Genomic DNA, 24,545 nt, shown 5'->3' with positions numbered 1-24,545 from the left:
TACACAGAGACAGTGCTCCCCAAGAACCTGGTGGGTGGGGAAGAAAGAAGAAAAGAAGGCTCTGTCCATGGACAGACAGAATATGAAGTGTAAGCCACATGACTTCACTGCTGTGAGAACTCTGGAAGCAACACATGTTGTGGTACATTGTGTAAAGGCATGTCTCTGCTTATTCGGTTGCTAATCTTACCAGCAGAGAGCTCTAGCCCATCGTCGGTCTCATATGTCATAAATATTTGTTTCTTCTTCACCTGACAAGGGCAATCTAGAATTGTATCTGACTGGCTTCAATAAAGAGCTGACTCCCAATAGCTGGGCAGGAAGGGGAAGGCAGAACTTCCTGGACAGAGCGGGAAGAGGCAGATGCAGAAGATTGGCCGGCAGGGTGTAGAGGTGGATGGACGTGAACGGGAGCAGGGAGAGAAAGCACTAACTATGTGGCAAGTCATGGGCTACAATAGTCAGGTTCAGTCAGGTGAGACAGCAGAGTCTGCCAAGCTCAAACGCCTAAGCTTTAAACAGTAGTAAAACTCTGGTGTCTTATTTAAACTGCTGTCAGGGCCAAGAAGCCCTGCTATAAACACACAAGACGCTTGGTTGTCCTTCACAGAGCAACTACATGAGAACCAACAAAGAGAAACTGTACTGTAGAGGTTCCTGCAGGACAAAAGTAGTCCTAGCCTAAAATGGATCTGGCCAGGTCTTCATAAATTACCTATCTCTGGGCTGGGATGGACAAAACAATCAATGGAGCAAGGTAGTGGTTGGAATGAAAATGGCCCCTAAAGGCTCATAAATTTGAATGCTTAGTGACCAGATAATGGAACATTTGGGAAGAATTCGGAGGTGTGGCCCTGTGGAAGGAGGTGTGGGCTTTGGGTTCAAAAGCCCACACACACGCTCTCACTCTCTCTGTCTCTCTCTCTCTCCCTCGTGTGTGTATGTGTGTGTGTGTGTGTGTGTGTGTGTGTGTGTGTCTGTCTGTCTGTCTGTCTGTCTGTCTGTCTGTCTTCCTGCCTGCCTCTCTCTCCCTAATTCTCCCTCTATTCCTCTCTCCCCACTCCCTACTCTCTCTCTCTCAGCCTCTGGATCAGGATGCAAGCTCTCAGCAGCTTTTCCATCTCCATGCCTGTATGGTGTTAGGAGGTAATAGTACTGAGATACTACCTAAGAGTTCATGGTCTAGAGGAAAAGGATCATCAGTATGGCAGAACTAATCTAATAACGACGTCAAAAAACTCAAAGCCAGGGCTGGAGAGTTAGCTTGGTGCTGCTTTTCCTAAGGACCCAGCTTCGGTTCCAACACCCACATGGTGGCTCACAGTCATCATACATAACTCACTTCCAGGGGTGGAACACCCTTCCTGAGCCTAAGGTATGCACACGGCGCACATACATACATATGAAAAAAGAGATCCATAAAAATAAATGAATCTAAACATAATACAAAAATGCTTTTAAAGGTGCCAACATAGTTATATCCATTACTTCCCACATATTAAACGTATTTTTTTTTTTATTCATTCATTCATTGGCGGTTAGTTTGACAGGATTTTGCCACGCAGTGCAGGCTAGCCTAGAACTCATTGTGTTCTAGAGACTTTGAGATCCTCCTGTTTCACATCTCAGATGCTGGAGTTATAGCTGTAGACCGCCTCACCTGGCTTGTTGGGGTTTTAGGACTGTGGAGTTGGAGAATAACGAACTACAGCCAGTACATGAAATGCACCTGTTTTAGTCTTGGCTTGCTCTTTGACACCTGCTTTCCACATATGACCCTTCAATCCAACTGACTGAACTGGGGCCAACTTCTGCCCAAGATAAAACAAAAAGATGCGTGGTAGGACCAGTGCTGGTGCCAGCCTCATATTTCCCAAGCAAAGCAGGTGGGTTTTATAAGCTGCTAAATTCACAGATGCTCCAAGAATCCATCAGATTTTAACCGCTTAAATGAACCATGAAAGTAAAGCTGGAATTCTCTGCTACCATTATAAAATTAGAATCGGTTTCAGCAACCAACCTAAATTTGCACACAAAATGAAAAAAAGTAATTACTCTGACTAATTACTCTTTACTACCCTTTTCAAAGATAGATCAAAACATCCTTTAATAAATGTCAATTTAATTTTACTGCTGAAGATTAGCAGCAGGTGATAAGTGGGAAACGCAATGTCCTTAAATACACAGTGAAGCAGATCAGCTAGGATGGGAAATTAATTCAGAACAAATAGGAGCATAAGGTATTGAGCAACTAAGAAAATTAACAAAGCATCTATGATACCAGATTGATGAAGAGCAAAGATGCCCAGATGCTGGAGGCTGAAGAGCCAGGAATTCTGCCACAGAGAAGCCAGTCCTTTCCTCACGAGCACTGTCGAGTAGTCCTCTACCAAGGTATCCAAAGAGTCCCATAAATGCCCTAGTGTCTGGAAGAACAGAACAGAAAATGGCTCTAACATGACATGGGAACTCTCCAAAGCCATGGGGAGTGGATCAAGAAATATCTCCCAAGCTGGGCGTGGTGGCGCACACCTTTAATCTCAGCGCTAAGGAGGCAGAGGAAGGCTGATCGCTGTGAGTTCAGGGCCAGCCGGGTCTACAAAAGTGAGTCCACGATGGCTAAGATACCATAGAGAAACCCTGTCTCAAAACAAACAAAACAAATTTAAAAGAAATATCTCCCAAACATTTTATGAATCACCTGTGTCCTTTTCTGACTCACCCCTAGACTTTATTGGAGGAATAATAACCCAATTCATACAGCGTCTTGAAATCCAGAGGTCCAGGAGAAGAAGTGAGTCCATCTGGGACAATGAGGATCAGCCGGAGGCGGGGCAATACAACTGAAGTGTGTTACACATGTATGAAAATGTCACAATGAAACCCATTATTGTATGCTAATGAAAAGCTACTTCAGTGATCTTTAAAGAGAGTTACTGACTAAATATGAACTACAAGTCCAGCTTAAACAAAATGCAAACAGGATACTAAGTGGTGATGTAACATTCTGCAAATCTCTCCTATTCTAAGATACTGGCACTCTGCTGGACCTCACAGCCAGAGTTGTTAATACATGCTACTGTCACTTAAGACTGCTACCCCACTGTGTACCTGAACCTGCCTTTAAGAGAGCAATGTAACAGCCAACCTTGGATTTCCCATGTAATCATTTACAAATTAAGTATGTGCTCTTCCATGTCCCAGATACTGCATATGAATCATTTACTAAAAACAGCAAACACAGAAGTTGAAAGCAACTTTCTAAAATCCACCATAAAGGCGGAAAGCTAATATTTATGGATACTGGTTGATAGACAATGATGCTTGTTATCTGGGTCAGTAGGGATCAGTTGGGGCCAGTGACTGAATCCCTTTTAAAACTCTTAAAGATTTCTGTAAAGTATCCCATTCCCTCCTCGTGTGATGTTCTCTGTGCTGTTCAATAAATACAGAATGAAGCCCTTTGTGAGGGACAGACAGGCACAGCCCTTATAGACACACACAACAGATACAGGCAGACACAGGGACAAACAGACTTACAAGACAGCCTTAAGGCAGGCACAGATTCAAACTCATACCACAGACAGACAGGGAGACACACAGACAGATGGAAAACAAAGGGAACATGAAGTAAAGAATTCAAATCCTGACTCATTTTGGTTAAACAACTCCAAAGTAAAGAGCTTTTCTTTCCGTAGTGCAACACCAATGCACTATTGGGGACTCCAGTTCATCACTAGTGCATTACAACTTGTACAGTAGCAGATACAAAGGCATTCTACAAAGGGACATAAGTAAGTCAAATGTGCATGAACAGTAATCTACAACTCTTGAGGGCTTGAACCCACGTGGTAGGTATGTTCCCAGGAAGAGTTGCTGTGTACTCCCAAATAAGACAATAATATCAAGTATGGGTCAGAAGGAAGGCACTATTATAATTCCACAAACCCTGGGTACCAACTGCTGGGTAACCTTTGTTTCACGACTCAGAAACTTCCAACTCTTTAGAAACAAGTTACATCTTCCTGTCAGTGCATTTCTATCAGGATCTAAAGGATGAATCGTCAACAATTATCCCTCTTAGAAAAGTGGCTGTCTGGAAATGTAAATAATAAGCCAATGTATAAGAAACTTGGTATGGACTTACTTGGCAGTTATTTCAATCAGCATATTGCACTCAAATTAAATGAATGTTGAATACTTTCAGTAATTAAACAATATTTCAGAAAACCCAAGTAATTAATTTTTTATTATTTTACTCCATTTATTTCCTTAATAAAGAGCTTGGTCATTAGAGTTCAACTAAATAGAAGGTAAGATCCAATTGATTCGAAAGATCCCTGTCTTGTGTCTAGAAGTACAGACAATTTGTAGCAAGAGTTCATCACAGTAAAAGACTGATCAGAAAAAGAGTAAAACATCAAGTCTTTACACTTATTTGAGAAGTGATTTTGAGATGGGATTCATCTCCAGGGCAGTAAATGACAGGATGAAGTATTATCCAGGATCCCACAAGGTGAATGTCAACAGATTACAGCAGAGGAAGATAATCAGGACGGAAACCACTGACTGGAGACCCCCGACCGCCCCTCGCATGCATGCGTGCACACACCCCTACAACTACCAATACAAAAGTACAAAATCTGACCTGCTGCTTTTTATAGTATATACTAGTAGTATATATTATATATTATAGTAATATAGTCCCAGTTTGCAAATTCCTAGCAACTATATAAAAATCCAACACAAAGTTAGGAGCCTCCACTTCCACTACTGAGCAAGCACGTTGAAAAGCCACTCATTCATCTTGTCGGTCCATATGCTCCCAGGAAACCTTTATGCACATCCATATCACTACGTACATATGTGAAAACACTAGACTATAACAGGAACAAGATGAAATTATCAAGAAAAATGAAAATGTTCTCTATGAATCAAGGGTATTACTTTTTAGTTATAGGTGTTGATATGGTGGTGGACTGCCCAATAAATACAGTAGGTATCATAATTTTGAAAAGATATAACACACTAATAACCAAAACTACAGTATGCAATAATGTAAGACTGATTAACTTCATCAATATTTTGTGTCTGGTGCATAGAGAATGGGTAGAAGTAGAAACTGCCTTTCCTGCTTGATCCTTACTCAAAACACTCTGAAGCCATTGGCTCAGGCATTACCTTTACCAAACACATAAAGGCTGGTAAGAGCATAGCTGGGGGTGGAAGAGCAAGAGAACCAGCTCGTACTGCTGCAGCTCTAGAGGCACAGAGGAGTGGGAGCCATTGCAAAGACAGCCTCTGAAACCATGGACATGACTATGGCACTAAGAACAGACATGGCTAGACATGAGTAGACTGTAGCGATGCAGAAAAACTAGTGTGACAGTGTAGCCTGGGCTCTATGGCATTTCCTTCACCCCGCAGCAGCTTGCAACTGAGTAAGGCTCAGAAAGGTTAGCGGGGCCTGGCCCCTAACTGCTGAACCTTCCCCTGGACATTGACTCCCTTCTTACTCCTCCTGAAATGACTACTCTCAGGCCATTAAAAGCTAGAGTAGGAAAACAGCCTCATCCTAGACAAGTACCACTAAACAATGGTCAATACCCAAACCCTTCTCTATACTGATAATATTTCAAGGACAGGAAGCTACAGCAGAGAAAGCCAGTTTTTCTTTTCTTTTTTCTTTTTTGTCACAAAGACACAAAAAACATCCTGTCTATATCCAACAAATGGCTATAAACCTGGTAATTCTGATATGCAGAACAGAAAATGATGTTTTTCCAACTGCAGGGTTCAAGCTGTTAAACTATTTTTTCCTGCGGAAGTCTCCCCACTCCCCAGTTGTCTTCACAATGTTAATAAAGTGTTGCCTGTGACTCTTTCACTCTTTAGCACTGCAATATCACATGTTAACCCTGGTTGTGATCAAGGTCTCTATGAGAAAATCTCTCTCTCTCTCTCTCTCTCTCTCTCTCTCCTCTCCTCCCTCCTCTCCTCTCTCTCTCTTCTCCTCTCTCGCTCTCTCTCTCCTCTCTCTCCTCTCTCTCTCTCTCTCCTCTCTCTCTCTCTCTCTCTCTCTCTCTCTCTCTCTCTCTCTCTCTCTCTCTCTCTCTCTCTCTCTCTCTCTCTCTCTCTCCAGGAAAGCAAAACATGAAAACCCAAAAAGTTAACTACAATATCACATAAAGGCCAAACAGGAACCTGAGAAGTGCTAAATTTTATACCACAGGACTAAACGTCTCTGCCTTCAAAAATAACTCCTAAAATGCAGTCCCTGCTAAGACAAGCGAGGAGTCCTCTCATCCAAGAACAGATCATATATACAATCACTGTGCAAACCCCTTACGCATGAGTAGCCAGCATATTCTGACATCTTTACATAACTTGCCCACCCCTTACAATGCCAGAGAACTTTAAAAGCAATCCACGAGAGGCAGCACAGTCTTCTTCCAACTGCCACTTGTTTTTTGTTTTTTTAAATTTAATTTTAATTGTATTAAGTTATTCAGATTACAACTCAATTGTTATCCCATCACTTGTATCCTTCCATTCCTCCCTTCCTCCCTCCCGCTTTCACCCTATTCTCCTCCCCTAGGTCTAAGACCAAGGGAGACCTCCTCCCCCACTATATGGTCATAGGCTATCAAGTCTCATCTTGGTAGCCTGCTTATTTCTTTGAGTGCCATCAGGCCTCCCCCTTGTTTTTTAATCAAGTCCTCTGATAAGTGGTTTCCACTTGCAATAAACATCTGTATCACAAATTATTAAGATTAAAGTCTTAGATTTCATCTTTAAACATGCTTAAAATTAAAAATCAACATAAGCCAAAAGAATAAACACATCATGGTGGAAGATGAGTTTGAGAACAGGAACTTTCTGTGTGGAAGACATCTCTGTACTCCGACTACGGCTGTTTATGCCTTTTCATACAAATACCTAAGGAAACTGAGACAGCAGGACTTCTAGCCAGCTGTGGGGCACGCTCCTGCAACTGCAGTTCTGAGGCACGGAATGAGCTCCTTCTGGCAGAATATGTAAGCAGCATCTGCAGAGCACACTGAGAGCCTCGCTGAGGAGGTGGTGGATGCCTGCTGATGAGTGAGTCTTCACTGAGAAATCAACACACTGCAGAAACAGCCTAAGAGCAGTGTTCTTGCTTGGCATCTGGTCACAGGCTCTCAGAAAGGAAGTAACTTAGTCAACAAAGTGCACCTCCAGTATCAGGCAGAAGTCGCTGGGAACCAAGATCAGTCACTAGAACCAGGTATGGTGGTCCATGCCTTTAAGCCTAGCACTTAGAAGGCAGAGACAGGAGAATCACTGTGAGTTCAAGGCCAACCTGGGCTACAAAGTGAGTCCAGGACAGCCAGGGCTACACAGAGAGAAACCATGTTTAAAAAAAAAAAAAAAAAATCAGTCACTAGAATTCTGGTGCTATGGCTGTGAGGAGGCAACACCTTCATTCTACACCTGGTTCCTCATGGTGAAGGACACAGAAACATTATCTCACGGGTTCAGGAAAACACTAAACAAAATACACTCTAACTGCCTGAGTATAGCAGGCCTTAAGTACTATTTACTTTGGAAATAATCTTGTCCACTTCAAAACTGAGGATGTATTTCTGAATTCTGTTTGTTCATACACACAGAGGCATCATTCTGATGGCTTCATTTTCTATTTTGAATCACACATGCACCAACTGACAATCTTGAGACACTTAGTTGAATGTCTCTTTGTCATGTGTGGCCATAAAAATAACCTCAAAGATAGAGAGAGGCTGAGGCATCAGTCACTCCTGTTTCAAGGACTCTATCTCACAAAAATGCAGGCACAAGCAGATAGAGCTGTGTGCACACATATTCACATCCATTAATGGTAAACAAACAAACAAACAAACAGAGAATTTCTATATCACAGTACATCTACATGAGGTATTCTGTGGGGTGGGGGGCAAAGGCTAAGAACAATATACATTGGGAGTTTTGTCATCACAGCTGTTAAGACTACTTTAAAATAATTAAATTATCCTGCTGAGTGAATTGTGTCTCCTGTCTGCAAAATTCTTATGCTGTGGTCCAAAGCAAGAAGGTGACCATACGCAGCCCAAAGAGACCATCAACCTTCAGATACTATGCTGGTGCCTTGGTTTTAGACTCTTGTCTTCTAAACCTGTGGAAAAAATTAAGTCATACTGTTTAAGCCTCTCAGTCTATAGTATTTGTTAGGAAAGCCTGATCAAACAAATTAATTTCATTAAGAAAAGGAGGAGGAAGGGAGAGAAGAAGGATGGGAGAAAAGGGCAAAGCTATATCACAAGCTGACAAGAAGAGCTGGTATCAGCTACATAGAACTGCTTTTACAGGCATGAAGAATACAAGCAAGAGCAGTAGTGTCATAAAGTGTGTGCCAAGATGCCAGAAACAAATATTGCTAAGATCAGAAGTATACAGCAGGGTCATATTCCCTGCTGAGAGGCTCTAAGGGGGGTCAATGTGTGAACTAAAGCAAAGGTTGTAATGGAGACCCCATGATTTTGTAATTGCCAAGATTGTGTAGCATCTGCTGAAAAAGCTCCAGGTATCAAGGGTGGCTGAGAATGTCAGGGCACAAGGAGTGGGCTACCTAAGCCAGAGGAAGCACAGATGTTACCACTACAGATCTTGGATACTGGAAGTGGAGTTACAAAATTTGATATTTACACTTCTAGATTTCAGTCCTACTTGATCCATTCTTTCCTCAGTTCCCTCCTGTTCCACCCTTTGGGAATGTTTAATTTATGCCACTTCATACTGAAAGTATGAATTTAAAAAAAAAAAAAAGCAGGGCTCACAGATAAGACCATCTTGATCTCAGTGAAGACCTTGGACCCTGAATTTCTGAGCATTCTTGGCACTGTTTAGACAATGGGGACTGCTACATTTAGAGTGAATGGATTTTGCAATGAAATGATCACTGCAGGGAGCAGGGCACAACGCTAGGGTTTGAAATATGAAATGTACTTTATAGGTCCATGTGTTTGAACACTTGATCCACAGCTGGCGCTATGTTAGGAGGTTGTGAGACGTTTGGGACATGCTGCCTCACTGACTGATGAAGATCACCAAAGGCAGACCTTGGGCAGCTGTTCCAGCCTCTGATTCTGTTCTACCTCTGCTTCTTATGTGAAAAGGTACCAGCCATTTCATATCATCCTACCACGGAGGGCTGTCCCCTCTGAGTCTAAGTAAACCTCTCTGACCTCAAGTTGCCATAGCAACTCAAAAGTAACTAGTGCAACAACCATAAGATGCAAAGTGCCCATCTCTCTCACTAGCACCCTCACTCTCCCAGCCACTGATGTCCTATAAAAGAAGAAAAACAGCAAGAGACTCCTGCTGCCACAGGCTTACATTCAGTCCTCACACTGAAAACAAAATCATTACTTAAGTTTGAGAACCTTCACAAGAAATGAGGAAAGCGGAACACTTTGCTCTTCAGTTTGTCAGCATTTCCTCCAGAGACAATAAGTGGTCTTCTTTGTTCTAACTATGTCAGAGAAAAAGAAAATAAAGGGGCCGTCTACCCTGAATCACATAGTAGCCAGTCCTCTCGGTTCACTCTAGCTCTGAGGCACACATCATTACAGACTTGAAGGCTTACTGTTATGCGTCAATGAAAATCACAAGAAAAATAACCTGCCTCCACTAAATGCATCCAATTATGTATATTAACAAATTCAAGGAAGAAAATACATTGCACAATAGCTTCCAGTGCCAAACCTGCTTATGTAATTCTAAGATCTCATTTCTCTGTATCGTTCATACTCACCTTGATGTCATTCACAATGGCCTTCCTCATTCAAAGCGAGAACCCCTTTATCAGTAGTACTCAGCTGTGGGAAGCATGTAAGTGAGGTGGGCTGCTAACGTGCTGCTTTGGGAACCTTTTCTTCTTTGTGTTGTGCCTGGGCTATTCTCAATTAAACTGTCTTGCAGTCTTCTTTAATAACTTGAGCCTTCTCAAAGTTTTTACAAAGTACTACTTCCATCAGAAAAATCTACCAAATTTTGGAACATTCAATCCTAAATGGGATGTCTTCATCAAACCCCTCCCCCCTCAGGATTCATGGAGCTATTACTGAAAAGAAGGCAGAAAGACTGTTAAGACCCAGAGGAGTCATCCAGGCACAACAGGACTGATGCACATATGAGTTCACAGAGGCCATGGCAGCATGCACAGAGCTGCATGGGCTCAAGCCAGATGGGGTCCCAGTGCTGGGAAGGGAATGGGACATGGGCCCACTATAGACCACCTCAAACAGTTAATAATACAACTACCACCCGATCCCGAAATTCCACTTCTGGGTGTATATAGATGAAGAACTAAAAGCAAAATCTCAGTGAAGCATTTGGACACTTGTTATAATGGAACCACTTACAAAGGAAAACCTAGTTTTCTCCAAAGGGGTCTCATGGGTACATTAACCACACGTAAAGGTAGGCCCTATGCCCAGCAGGCAATTGCTAACAGAATATGAATTCAGTAGTCTTTTTGCAGACATTTGCCTCATATTGCTTTGTTTAGATTTTTTTTTTTTTTTTTGTCTTACAAATGTTTTGTCTGTATATTACAGTTTCTGGTTTTGTGTTTTTATGGTGTGTGTGTGTGTGTGTGTGTGTGTGTGTGTGTGTGTGTGTGTGTGTGTGTGTGTGCGTGAAGGTGTGTTTCTTATGTTCTTTCTTTGCCTGTTCGTTTTCTAAATGAGAGAGACAAAGAAAAGTCTTGGCGTTTGGTGGATGGGGAAGCATGAAGGATCTAGGAGAAGTTGGTAGAGGGGAAACCACGATCAAAATATATTGTATGAAAATAATTTTTCAAAAAAACTGCCAAAATAATAAAAAGTTAAAATCTTCTAGTTTACCTTTAACATTCACTGAAAATGTTAATTCACTATCACAATACATTTGTTTTACCTGCAAAATCAAAGTGTAGGCATGCTGCAGGTATGTGAAGAAGCTGAACCATATGCACATTACCACTAAGACTGTAAGTGATAGACCACCTCAAACAATCAATAATATAACTACCACAGGACCCAGAAATCCCACTTCTGGGTGTATAGGGATGAAGAACTGAAGGCAAAATCCCAATTAAAGATTTGGACACTTGCTACAAATAGAAATCACATTCTCGATGGCCCAGAGGTCTCTGCTGACAGATGACAGATGAATGAGCAGACAAAATGTGATCAATGCAAACAGTTGAATACTACTCTGTCTCAAAAAGGAGACCATGTTATAGGTTCCACCATGGATGAACCTTGAGAGCATCATAACAAGTCAAATACGGTAGTCACACAGAGACAAACGCTGTTTGGGTCTACTTAAATGGGCTATCTAAAGTAATCAAAGACAAAAACAGAGACTAGGATGAACAGGAACTCACACGGGGGGAAAGTGGAGTTGTTCAGTGGCTGGAGGCCTAGACTTTTAAACATGAAACACAACTGAAACACACACTTAAAAATGATTATGCTGGCAAATTGCATGTGTGTTTTTTAACCATATTTAAATTTTTAATCACTTCACTTGTCCCAAGTTGTAAATAATAGTTGATATACCCAACACAGGACAGGAGCCTCCTGCATAGAGCTGACTCTGAGTCTGGCTCACCAGTAAAGGCCCCTGCTTCTTCACACCCCGCAAAGGTCAGCACACAAGCAGCAGTGAGTGATGGGAAAAGAGTAACAAGAGCAAGAACTGTGTACCACAGCCGCCCAGGGGGACCCTCATCACCATCAGAGGAAGAAGAAGGACAGTATTGGCCATTTGGCGTGAAATCACTACCATGGTTGCAAGCACCCATATGAAAGGTGTTTTATGAGAAAAAAAAAAAAAAAGTGACAGAAATACCTTCCACTGAAGCAGATGTGTGAGAGTGTTTACAGGACACAGTAGCTGGGTACAGCTCCTCCACAGCAATCTGCACAGCAGCAAGAATGAGCAAAAGTTGTCCAGTGAAACAGAAATATGAACTCCAACGAAACAGAAAATCCATGGGTAAGATAATTAGAGAGAACTTTGTTATTACAAAATTCCAAATTTTTACTCATCAGACCAGAGGAACTGAGCTCCAAGCTGCATCTTCGGGCAGAGCATGTGGGCTACCCTGAAGAGCAGGGATCATGCCACCTCCTTTGTGTCTAATGTACACTGCCATAGATGCTAGTCCTCATCCTAGAGACATTCCCAAGAACAAGATGCTGTCCTCAGCAATGGTGCATCCACAAGCTATGTTACCACAGAAACAGCTTCACCTCCCAGGAAGCTGATAAAACAGGCATTATGGGGAAAGGTGCTTGTCTGCATCCTCGGGGTCTCACCATTCCTGGCTTACTCCAAAAGCTTCCCATGGGCTATATGTTTTGTTCGCAGGGTTTGACATATAGTTAGTATTCAGTGACTTCACAGAAGTGACTCAAGGAGAATAAAGACTTCTGTTTAAAATGAGTGGATGGAATTTAAGCATGACCCATACTCCTAAATCCCTAAACAACATTAGAGACCTTTTGTTTATGTTCCGAGACAAGGTCTCTCACTATAGCACAGGCTGACCTGGAGATCACTACACAGGCTAACCTCAAACTCCACATACTCCCTTAGTCTCCCATTGTTGGGATTATAGGTATCTGCCACTTTGTTCATCTATATTTTTTAAAGTAGATAAGGACAATGAAAAGTGATGACAGAAGTCAAAGGTAGGAAGGAAAATGGCTTGACATCATCTCTGGTCATATAAACCTCCAGAACAGCCTATAGGTAAAGCTTAGGAATAAGAGATATGGGCATTTCCCAATGTGTGGGGACAAACAGGGCCAGAAAGAGAGAGGCTGACGGAAAGCTTTACTAAGCCCAGTTAGACATCCTACCTCATCACCCATGCTGGCTAACCCTCCTGCTTCAAAACATAACAGATCCTCGTCCCATCACCAGGAAAGAATAATCTCTAGAAAAGTCCCACCAACTGAAAGCCTATCAGCAACTCTGGGTTTGAGGCTGTCCTAGAGAGCGAGACTCTCCAGGGAACAGGGCGAAGCCTTCCCTTACGGGGATCAAAGCCAGTGAATCCGGCAGGGCTTTGATATGAGGAAACTGCTGGTACTGGAGAACAGGCCAGGGGCAGGCGGGGCGATCCGATTCCTTCAGAGTATAAAGGGAAGAAGGCAGCGCCACGCATCCAGAGGGTAAGAGCACTGCAAACAGAGGATACTGTGGCACAGATCTCAAAGTACATGTCTTTCACAGAGAAGCAGCAAATTGCTGGGACGGGAAGAGAGTGGGGGCAACTGGGAGATGCAAGTGTGAGGCCAGGTAATAAATAGTAGCAGCTACCTATCTGCGCGCGTGTCTGCTAAAAACTGCAAATACCTAGAGAATGTCCAACTGGCGCCCGACTCCTACCAGAGCTTCTGATCCAACTGTAGGATGCTAAGCTTTGTGTCCACATCTGCGTGAGCCCCAAAGGATTCTGTGCAGGTGGTTTGGTTGTTGGCTTGTGGTTCTACCAGGAGGTAGCAGAGTCTTTAACAGTGCCTAGAAGGTGATTGGAAGAGAGACCTTTGAAGGGAATATTGGAACCCTGTCCCTTTTCCCTTTGTTTTTCCCTCTCTTCTTCCTTCTCTTCTCTTCCCTTCCCTCCTTCCCTCTCAGCAGGCTAGGCACCATGAGGTGAGCGTTTCCTCCATGACAGGCTAGCTTGGCCATGCCATATTATCTTACCACAGGCTCTAGAGTAGCTAGGCCAAAACCTTGGAAACCATGAGACAAAATAAATGTTTCCTCTTTTAAGTTGATTTGTCCCAGGTATCTATCACAGCAACAGAATGCTGCCTAACACAGATAGTGAGCCTGGTAGTCAATACTTTCAGAACCTCTCCAGGTCTAAAGAGGAAAGCCACAGAATAGAACTCTGGACTAAGTCACCCCTGGTACAACGTGCGGATGAAGAGCAGGGTCTCCACTACACAAGGGAAGTAAAAGACAGCAAACTCCAAAGAAAAGGCTTCCAGCCTCTCCCACCTTTTTCCCAACCAGCTCCCAGGAACACCAGCATGCTGCCTTCTATGCCTCAGCCATTGACTGAAAGGAGCAAAAAAGGCTTTGTGCCTCCAGCAACAGCTAGGATGCACCAACAGCTAGGATGCTCGATCCTCAGGCCTTAACTCATTAAACACTAAGGAGTAGATCCCAACAAATGAAACAGAAGAGGTGAAAACTTGTGCTGAGAGATCAAAAGAACATGATAAGAAAGAGAAAATTCTGTGATACACAGATGCATTGGGAGCTGCCTAAGTGAACAAGCAGTTTAATGTGGAACAAAACAATAGCTATACTATGTCTGTGATGGAAACTGCTGCAGAAACAAGATTCAACAAGGAGAAAATGCACGAACAATTCCACTGCCTTAAAGGTTTCATTATCAAAACTGACAAAATCAAAGCATTTTGGTGGAAGGGAATGAAGTATGCACTTCTCTAAACTATATCCCAGGGGGAAATCTACTGAAATTAAACATAAACAGTCTTGAGAATACAGGTAACTAGGTATCAGTGTCTGGGACTATCTCCTGGTATTTAACATGTGTGTAAGACAAGAGGTTTAAGACAATAGGATGTTTGTTTGTTTGTTTGTTTGGTTTTTTATTGCACCCCAGGCTGGCCTCCCTCACAACCCTCCTGCCGCTTTCAAGACTCTTTTTCACTCCCAGTGATTCTTCTTACTATTGTTGTTACTATTGAGAGAGAGAGGGAGAGGGAGTGGGGGCGGAGGATGAGCAGGGGTATGCCACAGAGGATGTGTAGAAGGCAGAAGACGACAACAGTCAGCTCTCTCCTTCCACCAGGAGTTCCTGAGACCAAATGCCAGTCATGAGGCTTATGTAGCAAGGGCCTTAATCCACTGAGCCATTTTGCCACCTTCAAGATGTGTCTCAATTGCTCCCTCTGTAGTTGCCATACAAACCAGTGAAGGATCAAACATTACTGAGTTAATGATTTTGTGTATTTTAAATTTTAATTTGTGTGCACACGTGCATGCAGTCGCCCTCAGATGTCAGGAGAGGGCATGGAATCCACTGGAGCTAGAGATACAAGTGGACAGGAGGCACCTCATGTAGATGCTGGAAAATGAATCCCAGTCCTCTGCAGGAGCAGTGTGCACTCTTTTTTGTTCTTTGTTTGCTTGTTTGTTTGTTTCTGTTGTTTTTCCAGACAGGGCTTCTCTGTGTAACAGCCCTGGCTGTCCTGGACTCACTTTGTAGTCCCTGAGTGCTGGGATTACAGACGTGCTCCACTGCGCCCAGCTCAATATGCTCTCTTAAAGCAGAGAAGTATCAAATATCACAACTCCATCAATATTTTAAAGATGACAATGGTACAAGGAGACATTACAATATGACAACACCTCTAGCATTTCAATAAAGATTTAAGGATTGATATATTAAAGGAGAACCAGGTGTGGTAGCACACACCTGTAATCCCACCTCTCGCGAGTTCTCTGTGAGTTCAAGGCCAGTCTGGTCTACAAATCAAGTTCAGGACAGCCAAGGCTACACAGAGAAACCCTGTTTCAAAAATCAAAACAAACAAGCAAACAAAAACATTAAAGGTGTAAAAACGTAGGCCAACAACAGGAGTTTGAGAAAGCAAGAATGCATCTATAACAGCGTAGATTTTCAAGTCTATTTAGACCTGGCAGTTCAATTCAAGCCATGTCACTTATTGATATCTGAGAGTGGTGGGACTTCAAAGACAAAATGCATATCTCACCTCGATTAAAGAACCCTAGGGAGGTGATCATAGACACAAACAGCCGAGCGAGTTACTACAATCCATGAAAAAGCCAAGGTCCAAGGTAGATACAACACAGAGAAAGGAAAGAGCCTGACTTCCCCAACAGGGGGAATGTCTGACTCAGGAAAAAAAACCACGCTGCTGAGAGATATGAAGGGAAAGGGGAAAGGTGATGAGGGACAAACTGGATCCAGTGACACACAAACTGGGCTCACAAATGCTCCCGAGCGTGTTGTCTCTAAAGCAGAGGTGACTGTTGTAAGCAGCCAGGGCAGAAGCTCAGCCAAGCCAGACTGGGTGCCATTCCCACCCTCAGCACCAAGCCCTGCGCCACGGCAGCCTGCGGCATACAGTGAGTGAGTACCTTTGTCTCCCAGGTTCTGCTTCCTTCTCCTATTCTCTACAGTGTTCCTCGGGTAGTTTATGAACAATTAACACTGGGCTGTGCCATGTTAAGACTTGTGGCCATCAATTCCCAGAACCAGGAGATCCAAACAAGTTACAAAACTCTGCTTATTCCAAGCTTCCTCTTCATAGGCTCTCAAATCATCCTCACCTGGGGCCACATTCCTCCAGTCTCAGCTCACCTGCCTCCTAGAAGCCCAAATAATCCTATTAAATGGATGTGGTGGTTAGAATAACATGGCCCCCATAAGCCCATAGGGAGTGGGACTATCAGGAGGTGTGGCCTTGTTGGAGGAAGTATATCACCGAGGGGGTGGACTTTGAGGTCTCCTATGCTCAAGCTATGCCCAGTGTGATACACAGTCTCCTGCTGCTGCCTACAGATCAAGGTGTAGAACTCTCAGCTCTATATGGAGTATTATGTCTGTCTGCACTCTGCCATGCTTCCCACTAGGATTATAATGGACTAAACCTCTGAAACTGTAAGCCAGCTCCAACTAAATGCTTTTCTTTATAAGAGTTGCCTTGGTCATGGTGTCTCACATTTAAAAAAAAAAAAAAAAATCCTAATGAAGACAATAGGAACCCTGACCTCAAATTCTCAAACAGCAGCTCTGCAACCCATCTCCTTCTACATGTGCTCACTACGTAACTCCAATCATTCTAGAACATCTATGGAGCATTTCCATGTCTTCCCTTTATGAACTCAGCGTGCTGTATCGGAACTCTGTGTACACGATGCCAGTGGAAGAAAAGCAACAACAGAATGCAGAGGCCCCTCGTTACTTACGTGTTTTCTCCTCCTTTTCAGACTCCACTCTGTCTCCACATTGTTAACCCTTTCCTCCTAGACCACCTGCCAGGGAGCTTAAGCTTCTTGTGTTTTCACGTGCTTTCAGTCTTCCACGCACACCCTTCCTTGGGCTTATGTCTCCCGAAACATCTCTGCATCTTCTCCTCACAAATTTCTCAAACAATAACCTACATGTATGTGCCAGAATTTTCTTCCTATTCACTCTTAAACCCTGCATTGTAGCTGTGGCACAGCTCCACTGAAGCTGCCCTCGCAAGGTAGCTCCTGGGCAAAACAACTGATGAATAGATTCTTCACTCAGGCTGGGAGGGTCGCTGAGTGGTAGAACTCCTGTCTATTGTGTGAGGCCCTGGGCTCTAGCCCCAACACCTCAGAAATAGTCAGTGCGCTTGACTTCTCTGTGGCATTTAGCACTGTTGGTCTCTGAAACTCTTGACTTTTCCAATCCCACCATATCTCTCCACCCCCACTGCTCACCTTCCCCTTCTACATCACTTGAAACCAGTGCTTTAGAGAGTCCCTTTGCACAAATCTCCTTGAGAATGCTCTCCTCTGTTGCTACCATGCATAGCCTATGTGCCTCTAGTAGGTGTTGGTCATACACTTACAAATCCTTCCCCTCCAGGAGCTGGAGGCGCCTCAGACCAGAAACTCTGAACCCCCATCAATATCCACAAGTTCAAAGCACAATGCCCAAGCAACAGTTCAAAAGATCTTTTTACAGTAAATGACTAGCCCATAACTAAATGTTAATAGAAATTGTTTATACTTTGAGAAATATACACATAACTTTTACAGCATTAAATTATTTCTGCTTTATCTTCATTAAATAAAATTTACTTTAATTATTTAAATATTTAAAGTCTATGAAAAATCACTTCTTATCAAACTACCCACAGGGACTTCGAGAGCTAAGTCTACCTTTAAGATACATGACAAACATCTTTGGCCTTAAAGAAATTTTTATTATTAGGCCAGTTCCAATTAAGAGGGGAAAGGTACCTATCTTTGAGTCACCCTACAACAAGACTCACAATGAAGAGTTGAAGATGGCTGGAAAGATGACCTCCTACATTCTAGAACCATAACTATCAGGACAACACACCTAATCAACAGCAAAGTTTTAAGAACTAACCCAGTAATTGTGTAAGAGATAACTTCAACAGAGTTAAAGTTTAAAATAAAAACTGCATCTTCACTGAGAAAGATGCTTCCGCTCCTGAGAGAAATCAATCTCAAATCCATCTACAAAGCTGGCTGAGACCAAGGCCAAACATTAATATTCTAAATGCCTGCCACACACAATTCAGCTTTTTCACCGTGGAAGCACAGCTCTAGTGCTCAGAAATCCATCCAATTTCTATAGCAATTGCTAGATTACTCAGGCTTTATATGGCTGAAGTAATCAAAGACATATGTTCAATGCAATTCTGTCTGACTTAGCTTTAGACATCTCTAGAGACACGGCTGTACAGATAAGAGCAGCTCGCAAATGAGGGTGAGAGCAGTATTATTTTTGATTAACAACATAAATCCACCTCTTTTCCATGAGGAAAAAATGCCTGGGGCTGTGGCAGGCACCTGTGGGCTCAGCTGCTTAGGAGACAGAGCAGGCTCATGTGAGCCCAGGAGTTTGGCATTTTAGAAACCTCATCTCTTCAGAACTGCACTGTGGTGCATGTCTCTAATCCAGACACTCGGTAAGACTGAGGCAGAAGGATGGCGACCAGAAAAGGAAGTCCAACACCTTTAAGAATTTTTTTTCATTTAAATAAACCAATTGGTATTGGGGGTGTACTTTGTGGTACTGTTTGCCTGTTTGTGACACAAACCAGCAAGGAATTCCCAGCACTTGGGAGGTGTGGGAGGAGAATCAAAAGTTCAAGGTCACCTTGAAATTACATAGCAAATTTGAGACTAGCCTGGGCTACATGACATGCTGTGTAGACGGGGGAGGAAGGAGGGAAGAGCGAGAGGAGAAAGGGAAGGGGAAGAGAGAGGGAAAGGAAGAAAAACAAATTATCTCTGTTTCAGAGGTACAGACAGGGGGAGTTGAAAGAGCCAAAGTATGGCACCTTGTAAACTGTCCCCCTAACTTTTAGACGGGACTCTAAGCCCCACGGGCTTGAAGGTTTGGATAGATGCTCGTCCATAGTTGGCAGCACCTGCACTATTTACGGGCTAGAAGGAAATTAAGGCTTATTCATTGCTGTTTTAGTTTTTCTTCCCTTTCTGACTCAGAAACCTACACAGTCAATGGCAAAAAGAAATTACAGTAACCTCTGAAAAGATGTGAAATTGCAGAAATGATGAAAGAGCATTAAGTTAACTCTTTAAAAATGGTTCCTAAAACAGCATAAAGTAAAAGGTTGAGATGAAATGTGCATAAGCTTTTAAAGTAACATTTTGCCTAATTTTTGAGATGGGTAAACTAGATGTGGAAATGAAAGTTTCCATCTGAGGAAGAAGGAAAATAATGTGGATAAAAATCAATCAAGCAGTGTCTACACTTAAGTGCCCATCAGAGCACTATCAAAAGACATCTACATCCACCTAAAACACCAAGTCGGTAGGAAGCTGAGAGCATGTTAGAAGTGGTCAGATGTTGTATTTGGTTCCCAGTTACAGCTACATTTCTTTCATCATCCTGTGGTAAGGAATTGGTTCCTCTCCCGTGGATCAATACCACCAAGTTCCCACTCCATCCTTTCCTCCAACTTCCTCACGTCCCTCTGGACTGCCCTCCTGCCCTTCAAGCCTACACTTTTCCCCCACCTCCCCAGAACTGGTCCCCTCCACATCCCCTCAGCCGCTTTCTCCTGCTTCCCTAATGACCAACAGTTTGAATTCACGATTCCCTTACTCTCATACTTGGAACAAAGACACCTCTCACCATCCTTCTCTTCCTGCTATCTTTGAACAACCAATCCCTATATTTCCATTCTGTGGTGGTTTGAATAAGGATGCCCCCATAGCCTCATCTATCTGAATGCTCAGTCCCCAGGGAGAAGAATTAGGAGGTGTGGCCTTGAGGGAGGAAGTAGAGGTGAGCTGTGAGGTTTCACCTCTCCTCAAAAAGATGAGGGGGACACCAGGTCCAGAGTCTCTCTGCCTTCGGATCAGGACAGAAGCATCTCCAATGCTGCTCCAGTGCCTGTCTGTGTGTTGTCATCCTGCCATAATGACGAGAGATTGCACCTCTGAACCTGGAAGCAAGCCCCCAGTAAAATATTTCTTATTATAAGAGTTGCCATGGTCATGGTATCTCTTTACAGCAATAGGAGAGTGACTAAGATACCATCCCTCAGGAGTTTCTCCAAGGTTCCTTCTCTCCCGGTGACTAACCAACAGCCTCTCAACACTATTCATCCTACAGGAATTTCTCAAGATTCTCATTTACCTTATGGCACTAAGTTCAAACAGCCCATCTCTAGGTCATCCCCAACTGTCTCTGGTGGCCCCCAACTCCTCTGCCATGCCTTTCCCTACCCCAACTTTTCCCATTTCTACTATACACTCAAAGACTGAATACTTCTTAAACTCCACAAGAACTCCTATCCTCCAGTAGTCCTACACATCCCCATGTTTAGATCTGCTCTTTGCTTTAAAAAAAAAAAAAAAAAGTAAAAAAGTAAAATAAAAATAAATCTCGGTTCTTTCTCTGAAGACACTGTCCAATATACCAAAGAAATCCAACACATGTCCATACAATATAACTTTTCAAGAACTGCTTTCTCTTCTACAACAGAAAAGAAAAACCGGATATGGGGCTCAGCACTGCCATTTCCTGGTGGACTTCACACCCAAAATCCTAACAAGTATCCTACAGGTAATCTTACTAACCCTGGGTGGACTATCTGCCTGGGTCTGCCGCCTTGGCACACACGGTTCATTTCCTAACCTGCCTGATCAAGAGTACAGAAAACAAACAAGCAAACAAACAAACCAACAAAACCTCCCTCAAGACTGAAAATTATGATAAAATCCAGGAAGTCATTCAAAGGAAACCCAGCAGCCTTTGTGACCTAATTCAAAGAAGTACCTCTTAAACACACCAATTTGAGTCCCAACACAGAAGCAGGAGAGTACTGGCTACTTATCACCCAGACTTCTTCAAATGATAAAAAAAAAGGCTCAAAAAGCAGGATGACCTTCAAACCCTCAAAGAGACCGTATTAAAATGGCCTTCGGGGTCTTTAACAACAGAAGAATAATCAAAACAGCTAAAGTGAAAATGAGATCAGGCAAAGCTGTCACAGCCGGATAGACTCTTTCCCCACTGACAACAGATAGCTGGGCCTTCTACAAATGTGCTAAGGCGGATGCTGAGCCAGAAACTATGCACACTCTTGTACCTAGTAAGACCTTTTCCAGATCTTTTCAGGGCATTTTGAAAAGCCCTGCTCTGAAACCTGTGGGAGGGGAGCAGACAAGCACTCTCAGCCCTAGCTCAGAGCTCATGTTACAGTGACCCCTTTTGGTTTTTGTAGCCCAGGTAGGGGCATCAGCTACACCTTGATACCTATCTGGTTCCCTCCCTAAGCTGCCAAACTTGTAGCACATAGCAGCCTTGAGATGGGGCATGACAATAGGATTAGTTTCCTAAATTCGGGCTTCTTGCCTGTTAAACTCACCTGCCAAACCCACCTCCTCTTTAAACTCAGAGACTATTCACCATCTAAATTCAAAGGCCTTCCCTTCTTTTGTAAATATGAAGGTAAGGAATTTCCCTCATTCTCTGGGGTGCTATGGATCTTTTCCAGCCTTCCCCAGTACCATTGGCTAAAGGCTATTTCATCTGAAATCCATCTTAGGGCATCCCTCAATTGCACCCAGAAAGATTATTATTTGAAACGTTGTCCAGAAGATGCATGACAAAAAAGAAAACCCAAAGCATGCCTCAAGTACACACACAGCCCCCAAGTATCGCAGCATCAGGGTTAGAAAATTAGGATCTTTCCAACTGCTTCCAAGTCATATACATTCAAGGCTTTTGAAATAAGCAATAGATCATCTATCCATGCCAACATCTTCCCAATCATTAAGCTTTGTATCTAGAGAGACATCAAAAGGGCCACTGTAAAGTACAAAGTAACTCTGTATCTTTTTTTAATATTTACTTATTATGTATACAATGTTGTATCTGCATGTACAACTGCACACCAGAAGAGGGCACTAGATCTCATTATAGATGGTTGTGAGCCACCATGTGGTTGCTGGGAATTGAACTCAGGACCTGTGGAAGAGCAACAACCAGTGCTCTTAACCTGAGCCCATAGTTCTGTATCTTGCTCACTGGAGTGCAAAGCATCTTGGACAGGGCCTGCTAGTTAGAACTCCGTACAAAAGATACCTGCTTTTCAGACACCACAAAGAACAACACTTACCCACTTCATAGCACTTTTTGTTTTTACTGTTATTTTTAATAAATTTCAGAACCTCACCTGTCAGAAAAACACTAAAAGGTCTATGTTGGTCAGTACCTTTATTACTCTACTATATATTCCTTTCTGCTTAAGCTTTTGCCTAAGTGACTCAAATTGGACACAGAAATAATCCAAGCGGGGGTGGGGGGGTGGGGGGGTGACTCTAGATAGCAACCAAATTGTGAGAAATAAAAATGTAAATCAAGTTTTCTTTTTAGTTTGAGCATATAATTAGGTTCTTTGTCAGGAATGTGGACAGACAAGAATCTCATTAAATATTTGCTGACCTGTTCACCCCTAGTGTTTAAATCTGAAGGCATAATATGCAGTGTTTAGGATGCTGAGGTCCTGGAGCACAGAGTATCTCTGGCGGTCATCTGATCTAGCCTTTTCTTTCAACTCTAAACGAGTCTAAAAATGATGGTGACTTCACTTCAACAACAGGTATATCTTATAATTCCGAGCTTAAAATGAACCATATAGCAGAAATAATAAGGAGTAAAAAAAAAAAAAAAAAAATAAGGAGGGAATAATGAAAGAACTATTATTTTAAATTTCATGTGTTATTTGCTAGCCCCACCCCACCCCCACCCTTCTGAAGGCTGACTTTGCTTTCTGACCTCCAGCTCCCTGTTCCCAACCTGAATCTCCCCCTTCCCCAACACCCAGCACTGTATCCTCTCCAGCTCGGTGTCCCATCAAATTTCCTTGCCAGGCCACAGAGGAAGAGGACACAGGTAGTACAGATATAGGCTGAGGTCAGATGTTAGGGGAGGAATGCTCCCCTTTCTGAGGACTAAGGGAGGGAAGGTGGGATTGGGAGGTGCCAAGGGAGGGGGCTACAACTTGGATATAAAGTGAACAAATTAAAAAAAAAAACTTTTTAACTTCCTGACTTCTGTCAGACTATTAACAGAAAGCAGATTTTTTTTTTCCTTTTTGACAGTGAGCAGTTTGAGCATCTTTTCATAGTATTTAGGAACTATTTGCATTTTATTTTCTGTGCAGAATCTACCCAAAAGCCTTTGTCATTTGTTTAATTAATTGTTGACTAACATGAAGCCTTGTAATATAAGCCAGGTTGGGCCAAATACACCAAACTCCACAAAAACCTGAGGCATCTCAGAGCACAAAAGAATCCCAGACAGAATCAATCAACTCCATTGGGGTCTTGCGCCTGTCATTTGGGCCTCGCTCTGCAGACCCTTAGGCCCACCACATTCCAGTGCAAGTACAAATTTGGAGTGGGCATCCAATGCGGAGAGGCCAAAGCTGTGCCAGGAATACTATGTTGGTGGATTTGCGCTCCTGCCTCTTCTTTAGTTGGTCAACATTTTCTAGTTCTTCAGAGAGGACTTCCTCACAACAGCCTACACAGAGCAGAGCCAAAGCAAAGGCTATGCTTGGTGCTCAACTGTGGGCTTCCTCTTTTGGGTGACTGTTAACACTGCCTGGATGACCATCTTGCAGATCTACTGGCCCCTCTGGGGTGCTCTTGGGGACTACCTCTCCTTCACTATTCCTCTGGGCACTCCCTAACAACTTCTGAAGCTGTGATCTGATCTTTCTTCCAGGATGGGCTTCTCAGCTCTAAACTTTTTCTCAAACCCTGAAGACTGTTTCCCATTTCCCATCTGCCCCCAACAAAGGACCCTAACTTAAAAAAAAAAATCACAAGTGATCCTCCTGCCTCAGCCTCCAGAATACTCATCAGTGTATCCAAAGTCAGCTCTCCAGGAGAAAGGATACAAGCCCCTGCACTGTCACCACACACGAACCCACAGAGCCCTCCTCTCAATCTGGCCATGGTAAGTTTAATTTTTATACAACCAAATTTAATGTCTTTTCTGTGATGTTTTCACTGTGGGTCATATTTTAAAATACTTTGCCCATTCTGACATTATAAAAGAGTTTGAGTGTGATTTGTTTTTGTTTTACACTGAACTTTTTGACACATGCAGAATTAACCTTTATCTAAGCTCCAGTCTAAATGATCCTTCTTTGCCCACGTGGCAACTCCACCTGGGCCAATCCCAATCATTTGAAATGATCTGTTTCTGTTTTTAG

The 24,545-nt window shown here is 42.9% G+C and overlaps 2 protein-coding genes across 2 annotated transcripts in view; one reads left to right on the top strand and one right to left on the bottom strand.

Annotated features, from left to right (window-relative positions):
* The window catches only part of Aven (apoptosis and caspase activation inhibitor), a 121,176-nt gene that overhangs the window by 55,693 nt on the left and 40,938 nt on the right, over positions 1 to 24,545 (bottom strand). The window lies entirely within an intron of this gene.
* LOC127188313 (gamma-secretase subunit PEN-2-like) lies at positions 2,289 to 24,017 on the top strand. The gene is given in 3 exon segments (XM_051144807.1): positions 2,289 to 2,394; positions 20,801 to 20,881; positions 23,689 to 24,017. Coding segments are annotated over 3 exon segments (516 nt in total).

The sequence above is a fragment of the Acomys russatus genome, chromosome 4 (assembly GCF_903995435.1).
Source record: "Acomys russatus chromosome 4, mAcoRus1.1, whole genome shotgun sequence".
Classification (NCBI taxonomy): Eukaryota; Metazoa; Chordata; class Mammalia; order Rodentia; family Muridae; genus Acomys; species Acomys russatus.
This window is presented reverse-complemented; position numbering and strand designations above follow the sequence as displayed.